Here is a 13,214-nt window from a genome sequence, read left to right on the forward strand (position 1 = left end):
CCTCACTCTGTTCATTCCCTAGCCTCCAGTAATGCATGACTTGATATTAACAGTGGAGAACAAAACTGTTTTTCTGTAGTGATTTTAGTGACTCATGTCTTTGCTGGCTCCAGAACTGGAGTATCTTGGTTTTGCTGCTCTCTGTGATTGCACTCTCTCTCCCATCAGGAAATCACCCTCTGATGCTGTTGTACACGGGACATGCTTCTCAGCATAAAACAGACCTCCAAGTCGTGGCAAGGAGCGGACTGTTCCCTACTGTTTGGTTTAATATTGAAATATCTGCTAAATTAGCTGTTCATACATATACACGCTAAACCAAATCCTTTAAATCACTGCGGTCAAATGCTGAAACTTCCCTTGTCACCATTTGTAGAGAGACCAGAGGATGCTCTGCCACCTGCCTGCTGTATAACCATGCAAAAGTTGTGTAAACTTGCCTCGGTTTCTCCAGTGATAAAATGGGATGCAGGATACCTCCCTCCCCTCGTAGGAGTGCCTTCAGATCTACAGATTAAAAGTACTGTAATAATGTTGAATACTATCATTTTTTGTAGCCTAATGCAGATTGGTGGCAAGGTGGTGGCTTTCCATTTGATTGTTAATTACCCTTTTTTATTATACCCCGCATAAGACACTTTCACATTTTAATTAGCGATATCCTGTTCTTTGTAATTACTGATAGAGTGATTAGACAATCTTTTCTTTTATAGGACAATACTGATTCCCCTTTAAGGTGTGCATTTGTTTCTAGGCATCATTTGAGTTTATTCTCCAGAGGAGGCACTGAGCAGGTGATTTTAGTAAGTATGCCAATGAAGTGAATGAGGAAGGGGAATCCATCCATCTTTAACACTGGATTGACTCCGGTGCTGAGTGTGCTGGCCCATATCTCATTTTCTGTGCTAGGTATTTTCACCTGGGGACAGCTGAGTATATAACTGGCCGGTTGCAGATATAATGGCCAAGATCTATGCCTATAGGATCTGTCTAGCTCTGCTGATCAAAGTAGCGTGTCTCTGAGATGGATGCAGTTGCAAGGGCTGGGCACAGTCCCACTCTTGCCTTTGCTGACTTTTCTATGTGTTTCTCCAAAGCTGACCAGAGCTACATGAACAAACCCACCTCAAAACACGGAGTGACATATGGCGGGTCATGTGTGTGCTGTGGTAAACCTGGCTGGCAGATAACAGCCTGGTATTTGTACTAGAGACCTTCTAGGGCAGGCAGTGGACTATGTTTTTGGCACTTCCCTTTGTTAGGTTCAGTAAACTAAATACAGATGGGGTTTCCTCTGAGCTGGTCACCTATTACGGTTGAGGAAATAACAGGCAGAGGAGCCTAGACCAAGATTCATCTCTCCCTTCTGTACCCGAATGCTTCTGAGCAGATGAATTGAACCTTTGTTTCTCTGTATTGACTGTATGTGGAGCCCCAGGTGATCAGTTCAGCTGCATGAGGCAACACAGTCAGATGAAATCATCCCACTCCCTACTTGGCCCTTGGCAGGTATCTTTGGACCCTGGTTCCCAACCATTTAAAAGAAAAGCGTTAATCTTTTTTTCATTTGTGTTTCACCTGTCCTGCAAGAGAAACAGGGCTCTGTCTGAAAGATGCTGCATTGCCAATGGTAGTACAAATGGTTGTGCTACTCCAAAGACAATCTCCATTTTACACTCAACAGAGCTAGGCAATCACTTGTTACATTATTTATGGCTTACGCAACTTTTTTTTCCTGCTTATGGATGTCTCTAAGCTGTTCAGAGTTAACTCCATAATGACGGGTGCTCCTTCTGGTTTGCAAACCAGGTAACCTGAGTGCGCAGCTTCCTGTGTATTCAGAGGGCGTATAAATTTGCACCAGAAGATGCACGTTTGGCATACCTTGGCTACATGCATGCTTCTTTGTGCAGTGTAATGTCATTCATGCATTTCTGTCACAGACCTTCAGAAAATGTTTTCTCTGTCCTTGTGAGAAGAACAAGATGATCTTCATCTGCTCATTAGTGCTGAAGGTTCAGTGTCTGCAGCCTGAAGCTTGGTGGGTTTCAGTGAAACAGTTGCTCAAAACTGGTCACGCTCCCACAGAGACTGAATTAGGAACTCGAGGAGCAAAGAGGTTAAAATCAGGTTAGGGTTAAAAAAGCCAGAGAAGTAAAAATAAGGCCCTAACCTGTGATCTGGGAAACTAGATTCAGTTGCTTCTGCTACAGCAGGAGTCCTGCAGGAAGCAGTCACCCCATTTCTGTTATGCTCAGTGCTCTGGGGGTGCTCTGGGGACACCCAAGATGCCCTGGAGACTTCGAAACCCCCCTGGCATGGTGAAATGAGCTGGAGCCCTGTACCTCATGATCCAGAGGATGTACACCTCACTGCAGCCTTCAGAGCCAGCCCATGGGGTAAACCAGGGTCTCCTCCAGAGCTAGAATGAGTATAGAATCCTATACCTGAGCACAGCCATGTACCACAGCTAACTGGCTTTGCTTCCTTGGCTAGAGGGAGGACCTCAAACATGTCTCAGCCACATCTGGACATCACAGCCGTTGGCAACATTCCTGCCACCCTTCTGCTGTCGCATTCCCTCTTTGCGCCATTCCATCTCTGGTTGGAGGTGCTCAGGGGTAAATGTTCAAGGGGAAGGGGAGGTCCTTCCCAGCTGCTGATGGTCACAACCTAGCCAAGTGCAGCAGCATCGTGGGGGTGGGAGGACGGAAACTCGGTCACCTTGAAAGAAGCTGACAGTATAGACCTACCTCCTTCCCTCCAGGGTGGCTCCAGGGAAATTTACAAAAGAAGGGCAAGTCCTGTAAGGGTCACCAGCCTCCCCTATAAAACCTCTGGGGCATTCCCAAGTGAGCTCAAATAAAAGTCACCCCACTGCTTGCCAGCTCCCCCTGAAGACAAATGTCCCATCCACTCTCCTTTCACTTTGAAAAGGGCCCAATGTATGGTCCCAGTTAATAAAGCTGTAGAAAGTGAGGCAGTGACCCCACCAGAGGCAAATCAATAGCAGCAGGGCCCCTGGGTATTGTGCACTTTAAAATATGCCATTTGAAATGCAGATTTTCCCTGCCTGAGTTGGGGCCACAGAGCACTAATCAGAAAGGCAGCAGCCTTATTATCTCAGACTGATCCAAGGGGATGGAGAGGAGCTTTTCCCTTCCTCAGCTGAAAGGACGTGTTTCCTTTTGCTTCTCTTACTTCCTTGGCATGATCTTTGCCTCAGCATTTGGAGCTTTTTCCCATCCAATTTTATAGATTTGTTCCCTCTTTCCTCCAACCTGGTGTTCACTATTACTCAAATATTTACCTTCTGAGGAGACCAGGAGATGCTACCAAACTGTTTCATGCCCATGGGCAGCACCTCAAGAGCCATGAGCCTCCAGTCCCCATCCCCGGGCTTGAGAACTGATGGGGGAGTTGGAGAGGCACTGGTTAGGCCATCCAAAGTATGGGGAGGGGTGGTAGTGATGGCTGATCAACAGAGAGAAGTGGGAAGACTCATCTCACAGCCCTTTTTGCTACCTCAATTATAGCCAGCTCTGTCATCAATGGATGGATAGGCACCTCCACAGGCTTATCCACCCTACCCTAGCATGGGAGATTACCAGAGAAAACAGCAATGGGTGCAGTTTTGCATCACAGCTGTGTCAAAGCAAGAGCTTGCCAATGCACATCTCCCTCTCCATGTCTTGCTGCTACCTTTGCACCAGGACAGATGCACACCCAACACCTGCAGACTGTTAACCACACATCATAAAAACACAGTGCTTACTCCTGGTTTTCCTCCTAAAAGTGGTTCCCTGTGTGGTCACTGTCAGTCTAGTGGCATGGGATGAGGACACATAGCCAGAGGTGGGGTTGGGAATAGGATGGCCGGCTCTGGCATCAAGAGACGGTTGGACAGCAGGGTCATGCAACTGCACTCAGCAGAAGGAAATATTATCTATCCTTTTCTTTCTGGAGGAACAGGTGCATGGAGACATGAAGTGACTTACTCAAGACCAAAACCTGCTAACAATAGGACAAGAGTGCTACAGCCTGCCTTCCCCCACCCCTCAAAGAAATACATGTGAAACTGAAGAAGAGGAAGAGGAGAGAGAAGGATTATTTCTGATGCGGTCTTTTTGAAATAGCATATCATTGCCCTTGGAGAAAGCTTACTCTGAGTGATCTGATGACCTGCTCATTTTTTTCAGTGTTATTTTCTATCCTTGTCTCTGAGCCACATGACGTTTTGTTTGACTTTTCATATTCTTCATTCAGTAATAATAATAAAAGTAATAACAGCATCCCACGCTTCCCGCCTCTAACGATCTATACAAACACTTAGCTAATTAATCCTCATGGTATCCATGTGATAGAAAGAGGTAAGTAAAGTGATCAATCAAGCAGTAAGAGGACTCATGTTTGGTAAAATCACAGAATTGACAAATTCACATTTGTTTTACCTAACTGGCCATTGGGAAATAAAACCAAAAATATCTCCCGAGCCTTCAAACAAACAGAAGATATTCTGTAAAAAAATCAGAATGGTCCTTCGTACATTTTTTAGTGTCTTATTGGAAACAGAAATTTGTGCCTTGAAAATAAAATGTAAATTTAATTAAGATTTTTAAAAAACTAAACAAATGTGCAACAGATGGATTCATGTGTCTTAGTGTCTTTCTGAAGTCTGATACACAATAGTTTGGATTTCTAACTTGCTGAGAACTGTGGAAAAAAACCCAAAACCTAAAAAAGAAAAGTGTAGATAGAGCCCAAATCTAAGAGTTCATTATTTCTGAATTGCCAGGGAGCTGATGATCAGAAATATGGTATTAGCCCTGATACAAAATATTATGGCTTCAAAATAGCTTCCTCCTCTGTAACAGACCAGAACAAGTGATTTGCATAACAGCTAGTATTTACCAAACATACTGTCCCATTTTGGCCATTTAAATATAATAACTATTATACGCAGAAGGTAGTCTACATTCAGTAAATTTTCCCTGATTTCATAGGGCTAGCTGAATTTTTTTAAGTATCTTTCCAAAATCCAAAATAATTTCACAGTATGAATTGAATAAATATTGGAAGAACTGATTCTTCCCTTCAGCACTACCTTAGATCATTTAGCAGAAATATCCTTTCATCTCCGCGGGACCTGGGACAGGGAGGCAGAGGGAAGCACCTAGGCTTTTATGGTCAGCGTGGTAGTCACTGCTGCCCTCACTTCCCAAGGTGACCACTTGTGATGATGACTGAGCTCTATGCAGTGCCAGATGTTTCCGTATTTGTTGCAGCTTTTGTCTGCAGTTCAGGAGCAGCAGCCATTTGTACTTTTTTAAAGTGAAGGGAGCTGGGATTTACTGACGGTAAAGGACTTGCTCCAGGCTAGAGAGCAAATGTTGCCATTGCCTATGTTGCCCCTGTCCCCATCTGTCTGTCTTTACTCACTAACTCTATGCCTGTCCCCTGCTGCAGCATGCAATCAGTCCCATGGCTGGTATCTGTCCAGGAGACTGTGGCTAACACTCCCACCCCATTTTTTATGCAAACTTGATTTATGACTTTGATCTTATTTTAAATAATTTAAAAATTAAATAATTTATACAGTATCTGTCACTTTCCAAGGCTCCTTCCTTTGTTCTTGCTTTGCTCTTGTGCATTTTACCATCTTCCCAACCATTTTTGGTCTGTGCACATTTCCTTTTCTGCATGGTGGGGCAGCAGTGACATGAGACAGCCTCTAACTATATGCCACTTTCTTCACAGAAAGAAGACCTGCAGGAACTTTTGCCACTGTTGTTTGTTTGGGCCGGGACTGTACTACCACCATTCATAGTGTGGCTTGATTTTTACTGCTCATGATTTTGGACTTGGCCACCCCATCTCTTACCAAGGACTAAGAAGGCGTGCTGTGCTGCTCTGAGCTGGAGCGTGTGCCTGCAGGCTGCTTCTCAACTGGCAGCAAATCAAAGGTGGTGCCACCGAGCATCAGTCTCCTTCTCTCCAGGCTTAGTTCAGACCTATACTTCAAGCTCGCCTTAACTGAGATTGTAGAAACAACTATCAATACCCAGTTGATGTAGATCCGCCGTAACCTGACAACAAAAAGGGCTGGTGCCCTATACATGTGTGAACTAAAATAAATAATAGCCCCATAAAAGTGGAAGTTAAATCAGCATGGAAAGGTATTGCTGAAAAGAAAAAAATAAAACAATCAAAAAACCACCCTGAAACAAATTAGTATAGGGTCCCTGGGAGCTTTAGGGAGCCATGAAACCTGACTTGTCCTCAGCTGTGTACAAAAGAGATGAGGTGGGTCTGATGTGACCTTCTGTGTCACTGAAACAGCACACAGAGTTAGTGCCAAGCTTTGTCTGGTCTGCTTGCAGGTGGCACATGAGGAGCGGAAGCAAAAACCACACACAGAGGAGAACTCCCTTTGCTTCCTGATTTTTTTCACCTCTGCATCTGAGGACATATGGCTGTTGAACCCAAGGACTCGTTGCTCTGCCGAAAGAGGCTGTCGCTGTTACCAAGGTTAAAGTTGCTTAAGCTGAGGTTGAGTGGCCTGGCAGTGAGCAGTGGCAGGGAGTGAACTGTGACATGGACATTTGCTGAGCTGCAAAGTACGTAACTCAAAGAGGAGCTGGGGCCCAAAGCAGTCCTGGTGGCAACACTAGCAACTATCAGTCAAACATTGATGGACAGAGACCCTCGCCGCCTCTCCCCAGTGATGCTGCTGGGTTTCAGATCCACGGCTGTCCACCGATCTGTCAAACAGCTGCATTGTGTGGGTTTCTGCGGCACTGGCCACCTTGATGCAAGAAGACCTTTTTGCGTGATGTGCCTGCTGCTTGTCTGGGGAAGAATCAGCAAGAAACTGCTGCCTAGGGTACTTGGCAACCTCTGCCATGGAGATGGACCATTAGAAACTATTGACTAACCAGCTCTCTTGGGACTGCTTGGGAACTCTTATATGGAGACATCAGTCAAGACTGCATCAGGGTAGCTGGTAGGACAGGTTACGAGTACAAATCAGAGAGCTTAGTGTCTCATGCTAGTCCTGGCTTTACTACTAAGCGCTGAGGCAGCTCTTAAACTTGTAATACCATCATAGCCCTGCATGAAAACCCATGGAGGGAAAGCACCAGAAAGAGAAATGCCCCCGAGGGAGAAGGGAAAATAAATAAGTCTGATCATCAGCTTTATTTGTACTCAGGCAAGTGAGACCAGGGGGTCAAATGATTCACCCAAGGTCACATGAGTTGCTGGTGGCAGTGGCTTCAGCTGTCACTGCTGTCCTGCTCTTGCGTTTTCACTGTTTCACCTTCCCTCCTCTTGACTTGCCTTAGATCTTCAACTTCAGTGGGGGCTGAATAAAACTGCTCCCCCTTTCCCTCTCCCCCTATCGATCTCTCCATCTCCCGCTGGCATTTGCGAGGTGCCAATCACCCTGATATCTAAAAGCCAGCACTCCAAGGTGGATTAATCGGGACCGAGGGAACGTCACAGAGCCTCAGCGCTCCCTTCCTTCCCTTTTGTGTGAGACTGTGAGATGAAGCAGATAGGAAGCGACACAGATAGGGAGGCGGATTGAGAGACAGCATCTGAGCACACTCTGGGTGTACAGGCGCCACATGGAAATGTGATCCCATCGTTTAGACAGTTCTGGAGTCCCCAGGGTAATTGGTGTCACCAGCTTGTCATATCCAATGGGTCAAGACCTAAAACTTATTCTTTCCCCTTATTAGCATTTTCACCAGAAGAAAAAAAAAAAAAAAAGAAAAAAAGAAAGAGGATGGGTCCAATTCTGCTTTCAAAGAAATCAATAGGAAAAATATTCACTAGTTTCAAGTGGAGCAAGAGCAGACCCAGGAATTGTTTGCACTCGTTCTTCAGAGATAAATCCTCATGCAAGCACCTACTCTCACAATGCCCTGCATTATCTGGTAGGAAATAGATGGAGGGAACTTTTGTGGTGTGAAGGTGCAGACCTTACCCCTACTTTTGTATCAGTATAAATCTGGGACAACCCTATTATCATGGCAATTAGAAGAAATTCTCTAGATTTAAAATGATGTGAGAAGAGTTTTCGGTCCATAGTATCAGGACAGTGGTGTCTCTACCACCTCTCCAGCTGCCCGATCAATTCCTGTAGCACAATTCTGGAACCACATCTCCTGCCTGACAACCTCTGCAGATGTTTGTCCCCAGCTGCCCATGGGTTGCCTCCTGTTAATTCCTCTGGTACACGGGTCACAGATGCTGCATCCCCCTGCCAGGCTGCTGGCCACTGGCCTGGGCTCAGCTGTGATTTACTGTCTCTTTTCCCCTTCCTGCAGCCTTCCCCAGCCAGGAGGAGAGTTAAACACAGCCAGGCTGGGGAGAGGACAGCTCTTCTGTTGTGTGAGGAGGGGAGGAGGCAACAAAGGAAGAAACAAAGATTCTCTTTGACTGGGAATAAAAATGAATAGGGAAAAATAGAAGGAAAAATGGATTTTTTCTCATGGGAAGGGACTAAAAAAAAATTCATGTGGATGTGATGGGAAGTCCATGGTGCCAACGTATGAGAAGGAAATAGGGAAGAAAGCAGAACCTTACAGTCAGCGTGCTCACTAGAATGTGATTCCTGAGTTGGCCCTGCATTACCTCAGGCAAGTCATTTGGTCTTTCTCATTCAGAAGATGTTAGTCTGGAAAATGGGATTAATGCTACTTCCCTCCTGCACACAAATCCAGCACAGAGTATAAAATGGCCACATTTTACCACCAAATGGATGAAGCACCTAGGTGGACTGCCACTGCCTGCAAATGTTCCTGTTTCATCTGCTCCGGAGAAGGCAGCTGAAGTCACCAGGCAGTATTGTGTCTGCCTGCTGCAGGGATCACTTCTACCTTCCTCCGAAATATCTGGCAGGGACCAAGTTGCCTGAACCTTATCTTGTCTTGCAGGTCCTTGTTAACTGTAGCCTAAGGAAAGGTAGCTATGCCAGAGGCATCCATTTCAGGGCTTTGTCAGGAACTCAGCTCCATGCACAGTCGCATTTTCTCAGGGGCCCAGGGTCCGAGATAGGTATGTAGGTAGGATAACTGCACTTAGACAGTGCAACACTGCTTTAAATAGCAGATGTGTTTTCCCAGTGTACTTAAATCACACTGTTTTGGGGAGCCAGAATTATACGTCTGCATATGTCTGCTTGTCCATTTTAGTACTATCTAGCATGCTTTCATGAATGTAAAGGCATTTCTGTCAACAGCTGCCATTTTATCCAGTGACCACTCCAAAGACACCCCCGATGCCAAATGGAGCAAAGAGCCATCTCCCCTGTTCAATTTAGTCTGAGTGGCCTCTAGCAGAGGACGGCCAGAAAGGTATTTGATCCCTTACAAACATTTTCTAGCACCAGATGGTGCTGACATGGGATAGAGAACTAGCATGAGCTGAATTCAGAGCCTGTTTTACCCCAAACTCAAATGCTAGTTGTTTTTGGATTTGACAGCAATGGCACTCCTCATAAGAAGTGTCTTGCATGGGTACACACATGACCACAGTTTGGTTACTGCTAGAAGCAGGTATTGCACCTCTGAAGGAAATGTCCTCTCCTATCCCAGATGGCATGGCTCAGTTTGCTCTCATCATTTAACTGGTTTAATGGAGAAAACACTGGTTCCTCCTCTGATCAGCTGTTCTTCTGCTGACGTGTACTTTGTGCCATCCTAGGTGCCGCCTCTGTTCCCATGAACATGCATAGAGCCAGTGTCTATACTTACTGCCTGTGCATAGGCGCCATATGCTCCAAACTGGATGGCCATGGGGTTGAAAATGCCCATTTGTCCTGCCATTTGCTGCATGCGTCTCATTGTACGCTCCTTATCTGTATCTGCAAACTTCACCACCAGGCTTGAAGAGGCTCCCTGCAGGACAGGAGACAAAAGGAGACAAACAAGTGAATTTGCCAGGTACTGGCTCATGCAATCCATACAACTAACACAGATTTAGCAGCATGGGATCCAGCTGATATTTATTTTTCCCACGCAACCTCTCAGGTCTTTTGAATTGGACCTTTGCAAGAGGCTGAGAGCATCAAGAAGGAAAGAACAGACCCTGGAGGGTGAAGAACTGAGGCCAGCATCCCAGTTACTAGTTTCCTCCAAAATTCAAATTTCCAGGCTCTCATTAATGTTCTCTCTGCAAAAGTTGTTGCCATATTCTTTCAACATACAGAAAATCTTCTGGTCCAGTAGGTTGTCCTCATCAGAGGGCAAAGATCTGGTGTCAGTGCAGCAAAATGTAGACGCTTTTGCTGGATGAATGTATTGGGACTTGTGAACTGATTTATTTTGATAGGATGTGCTCGTTCTGTGCATGCCAGACCCCTTGAGCTGGATCACCCTTTCACACTGCCATGTCTTGTAACCCCCCATGTCCAATGAGAAATTCCTGTTCAGCCTTGGACGCAGGACTCAGTATGCTGGGCATGATGAATGTCTCATCACAAAGCAGCATTTCTTCAGCACTGTTAAATTAGGGGAGCAAAACCAGTACCTGATGGACCTGAGTTTCCTCTCCTTGAACATTTAATATTACTATTTTCTGGGTGAGTTTTACAGTGTTTGCATTATGTCTGCAGTCAACACTGGTGCAGAACTGGCTGCACAAGTCTGTGAAAAACACAGAGCTTTGAGGAATGAAAGAAATCCCTCTCCTCTCCAAAATTAGATGAGAGGTCAGTAACTGCGATTCTTAAATTTCTGATAGGAGGCAGAGATGAGAAGAAATAAATCTACTTAGGAAGGAAGGCACTGATATTTTTTTGGCTGGCTCCAAGGACGTCCTAACTTCATGGGTTGGTTGATTCCCCACAGCACGGTCTCCCCAGGGGGAAGAGGGGTGCCAGGGAGGGGGGATCTGGCAGCATACCCGACAGCAGGCAGACAGTTGCCTCAGGAGCTGGGCTGCCACCGAGCCTGGGTAGATGGGCAGGTGAGCTGTCAGGAGACTGACAAAGAGCAGCTGAAATCATCGCGCTCCCCTGGTACGCTTGCCTTTTGACACACCGGTATTCATTGATGGAAATACAGTCAGCGGGGAAATTGCCAGCTCAGCCTCTGGCCACGGCAGTAGAGGAAGACCAGCTCCGTGCCAGGGGAGCTGGGCTGTTGTAGGGCTCTTGTTTTTCTAGCAGAGGTGGGATTGCCTGGGATTGCACAGGGGGAGAGTTATTAAACGGCTTACACACACCCCTATGTAGTTGTAAAAAAAAAAACAGTCTTGGTGAAAGCAGAGTTGCCCTGCTGCAAATTGGGAACAGCGCAGTAGACCACAGCTATGGATGTACATATATATAAGTCCAAACTATGCATATTCAATAGCCTCTCCGGATTCTCAGTTATGAATAAAGACTTGAGGAATTAACTTGCCAAAAAAACCCCATCTAAGGCCACACAATGAGTGATGTTCCTCTGGATTAGCAGCCTGTTCTGAGAGGAAGTGATTTTCATTGGCAAAGAATCTTTCTTTTTGACCTGTTAGTCTCTGTCTAATAAATCTATAACCCACTCGAACAATGTGGTGAAGAGCAAGGGGGTGAAAGAAGTGCTTCAGGAAAACAAAGGGACGAGAGATGAAGGCTCTATTCAAGGGTGGAAAACAGTCTTCAGAAGTTATTATGCGGGCAAAACAGAAAGTGGGGGGAGGAGAAGGAAGAAAAAAAAACTAGCCAAAATTCCCCTGCATTTCTGCTCAAGGCTGGGTGACTTTTCATTTTTTTTTTAAATCACACGATGTAGTTATTGATCCTTTCCCAAATCACACTCTTAATTGCAGCTCATCGACAAATGAATATTTTAATGCATACATTTCCTGCTAATTATCACCTGGACCAGTCCTTAATTAGATTTCAACACTCATTTAATTAACCCTGATCCAAGAGACTGTTTGGTAACCTGAATCTAATGATTTAAACCTATTTGCAGCTGTATTGGAGGGAGGCACTGGTCCACAGCGGATGGTGTTGTTGGGAGCTGCCATTGTGGTTTGTAGAGCAGAGGCTGCAGCATGGTGGACACAATGCAGCGTGGAGAATTTTGAGAATGGGTTCCTACAAATGGGTTTTGAAGATGTGACCTGCTCTAGTTAGCAGGACAGAGAAGTGTAAATAAGTTGGTGTCTTCTTCTTTCCCTCTTTCTTTCCATGTCTATTTACCCTGGAAATCTTAGGGCCAGCGAACTGCCTCAGGAAATTGCTGATTCCCCACACTGTTGAAAACCAAGCTATTATTGTAGATGGCATCACAAAAACATGGGTAACCTCCACATGAAGTTCTTTCCCCTGGAGTGTTCTTCCATCCTGATGTGAGTCGTAGTGACTGCACATCAGCTGTTTGACCCAATGGCATCTAAGACTGCCTCTTATGAGATGTTTTTCTGGGTTGCCTGTCACAGCAGGACTTCAGGCCTCTTTGAACATCGCTATCATATACGCAGGTCAGAAAGGCCATTGGCAAATAGAAGCAAGTTAGAGCACACACTACAAAGAAAGAGGAGAAAAAGAAGGTGTTTTTTAAGAGTGTTCTGCAATGAGATGCTCATGTAAGCAGTTGAAGATACGTAGCCAGTAGAGATGCTATACTGTTCTTGAATATGAAGATTGGCCCTGGGATTGATGCTTTCTGTATGTGGTTCCTCATGTGCAGCCCTTTCACATGGCCCAAAGGAAATCAGGCAGTTAACTCTATCAGATCACCTAATGCAGGATTTTTAGCAGAGGAGTCAAAGAGTGCTGTTCATCTACAACAGCACAAGACTGCTTTCTACTCCAGTCACTCCCACTAATCTACTGGATAACACTAGACATTCCCCAGAATGGGCCAGATTTTCCATGGGGTAAAAACTGCAGAGCCCTTCATCTGGACTATTTATTGCTTCCGTAAGCAGTTAAACCATGGTGTAAATCACCCATTGTCTGCTGACAAAGGCAATAGGTCCTGTCTGCTCAGTCATTTATTAGTAATACATAATCTTCCTCTTGCTCTTGCTGACTGTTAGACTGGACCTTATATTTCTCTGGCCCTCAAGAGAGTTACAATGGGTAAGTCAATAATGTTTGAAATGTACTTTGAGATCTGTGTGTTAATTCTGCATTATTGGGAGGGAAGGGCCTGTTTATTTCTCTACCTTGCAGATCCACAGTCAAAAGATACTATCATGAAAGTGAGCATTCC

At 45.3% G+C, this 13,214-nt stretch overlaps 1 protein-coding gene across 1 annotated transcript in view; it reads right to left on the minus strand.

The window, feature by feature from the left end:
• CELF4 (CUGBP, Elav-like family member 4) overlaps nt 1-13,214 on the minus strand; it is a 305,865-nt gene that overhangs the window by 67,750 nt on the left and 224,901 nt on the right. Inside the window, exon 6 of the mRNA XM_009886416.1 lies at nt 9,762-9,905. Coding sequence (XP_009884718.1) covers nt 9,762-9,905 — 144 coding nt within the window. The remainder of the gene's footprint in view (nt 1-9,761; nt 9,906-13,214) is intronic.

This window comes from Charadrius vociferus, unplaced genomic scaffold (genome assembly GCF_000708025.1).
Source record: "Charadrius vociferus isolate BGI_N301 unplaced genomic scaffold, ASM70802v2 scaffold595, whole genome shotgun sequence".
Lineage (NCBI taxonomy): Eukaryota > Metazoa > Chordata > Aves > Charadriiformes > Charadriidae > Charadrius > Charadrius vociferus.